The sequence below is a fragment of the Melozone crissalis genome, unplaced genomic scaffold (assembly GCF_028551555.1).
Source record: "Melozone crissalis strain CALT ecotype California unplaced genomic scaffold, PUWL_Pcris_2 ptg000096l_1, whole genome shotgun sequence".
In the NCBI taxonomy this organism is placed as follows: domain Eukaryota; kingdom Metazoa; phylum Chordata; class Aves; order Passeriformes; family Passerellidae; genus Melozone; species Melozone crissalis.
The window spans coordinates 3,025,674-3,027,844 of NW_026535873.1; the positions used below are offsets into that span (position 1 = coordinate 3,025,674).

Consider the following 2,171-nt stretch of genomic DNA (forward strand, 5'->3'; position numbering starts at 1 on the left):
GCTTAGAGCTGGAATTCCAGATAAAACAGGCACTGCAAGGAAGCTTTTTTTCTTCGAATGTAGCGATAGCCCAATCCCTGGTTTACAGAGCTTGTGGGTCAAATTCAAGAGAAAGACAGTGAATTAGATGGTGATTAAATAACTTCATCAAGTACAACATTATGACTAAAAACCCCACTGACCCCTACCAAAGACCCAGGAAGGCCTGTGGGGCCTGTCATCAGTTCCATTCCAAAAGCTATGCAAAAGAAAACAGGCCATTTTTTGCTTCTCAAAAGCAGCTAGTCATCATTTTCCTCAGGGCATCCTTGAGCTTCTGGTTTCTCAGGCTGTAGATGAGGGGGTTCAGGGCTGGAGGCACCACCGAGTACAGAACTGACAGGGCCAGATCCAGGGATGGGGAGGAGATGGAGGGGGGCTTCAGGTAGGCAAAAAATGAGGTGCTGACGAACAGGGAGATCACGGCGAGGTGGGGGAGGCAGGTGGAAAAGGCTTTGTGCCGTCCCTGCTCAGAGGGGATCCTCAGCACAGCCCTGAAGATCTGCACATAGGAGAGAACCATGAACACAAAACAACCAAATGCTAAGAAGGTAGTGAAAACAGAAACTCCAAGTTCCCTGAGGTAGGATTTGGAGCAGGAGAGCTTGAGGAACTGTGGGATTTCACAGAAGAACTGGCCCAGGGCATTGCCATGGCAGAGGGGCAGGGTAAATGTACTGGCTGTGTGCAGCAGAGCATTGAGAAAGGCACTGGCCCAGGCAGCTGCTGCCATGTGGGCACAAGCTCTGCTGCCCAGGAGGGTCCCGTAGTGCAGGGGTTTGCAGATGGACACGTAGCGGTCATAGCACATGACGGTCAAGAGAAAATACTCTGCTGAAATGAAGAAGAGAAAGGAAAATAGCTGTGCAGCACATCCGGAGTAGGAAATGGTGCTGGTGTCCCAGAGGGAATTGTGCATGGTTTTGGGGACAGTGGTGCAGATGGAGCCCAGGTCGCTGAGGGCCAGGTTGAGCAGGAAGAAGAACATGGGCGTGTGCAGGTGGTGGCTGCAGGCTATGGCGTTGATGATGAGGCCGTTGCCCAGGAGGGCAGCCAGGGAGATGGCCAGCAAGAGGCAGAAGTGCAGGAGCTGCAGCTGCCGCATGTCTGCCAATGCCAGCAGGAGGAAGTGCCTGATGGAGCTGCTGTTGGACATTTGGTGCCTTTGGGTACAGGTATTTATAGAGCATTAACACCTGCCTGGGAAGGAAATGGCAGTGCCAGATTGGACATTTCTTCACTCTGGGGATCATGGACTGTTGAAAGAAGACTTGAATAGCTGGACCAAGGCTTTAAGTCTATCCTATGTATTTTAGTTGAAATTCCCTTCGAAATTAATTCTCTTCCTGTGAGGGAACTTTGCTAAACTTTATTTGAGTTCGGGTTTGTGAGCTGAGTTTCTGCCTCATCTTCAGCACTGCTCTCAGCCTGAACACTCTGGAGCCCAGAAGGAAAAGAGGGCTCCCTGTGCCCCAGTGCACGCAGCGCTAGTCGCTAAACAGATGCCCTTTGTTCATTTCACCTCTTTTGATTTAAGCGTGATCACACCTAAAACTTTCTTGAAAACAAAGTGGACTTCGTGAATTCTCAATTTTAAAACTAATTTTCTCCAAACCCTTTCCTCTTTCCCTGTGCAGCTGGACAGGATGGGATACCAAGGGTAGGTCTGTCTCTCTGCTGTCTGGAGTTGTGCCTATTGGGAGCTGTTTTTCTTTACCCAAGCCTTGTCCCTGCCACTGCTGCCAGAGCCCAGCCCAGCCCTGGGGGCTCAGCTCTGCCCTGCAGACCCCTCCCAGCACAGGGCACTGCCCAGGGGCATCTCCCTGGCAGCAGGGCCTTAAGGGCAGGCCAGACAAACAGAGATGCTGCAAGCCGAGGTGCTGCTGCTGCTGTCTGTAGGGAGAGGAGGCTGAGGAGGCACTTTCTGAGGGTGATCTGAGGCCCATCTGCTGATGCCCAGGGTGACAGTGCAGAAGTCTCAGTGACACAGCCAAAGCGGACAGCCCCTTTCCCTTCCCTTGAGGAGGAAGCTGAGAGCAGCCCTGGCCATGCAGCACCATCTCCAGAGCAGGAGGAATCTGCCCTGATGGGGGTGGCTCCTTCCACCTCCAACTTCTCCCCTGCAGCGTCCA

At 52.5% G+C, this 2,171-nt stretch overlaps 1 protein-coding gene across 1 annotated transcript; it reads right to left on the reverse strand.

The window, feature by feature from the left end:
• Positions 1-271: 271 nt before the first annotated feature.
• On the reverse strand, positions 272-1,195 carry LOC128947312 (olfactory receptor 14J1-like). The gene has a single exon (XM_054291561.1). It carries the CDS (start codon positions 1,193-1,195, stop codon positions 272-274), a length of 924 nt encoding a protein of 307 aa, XP_054147536.1.
• Between the last annotated feature and the right edge of the window lie 976 nt (positions 1,196-2,171).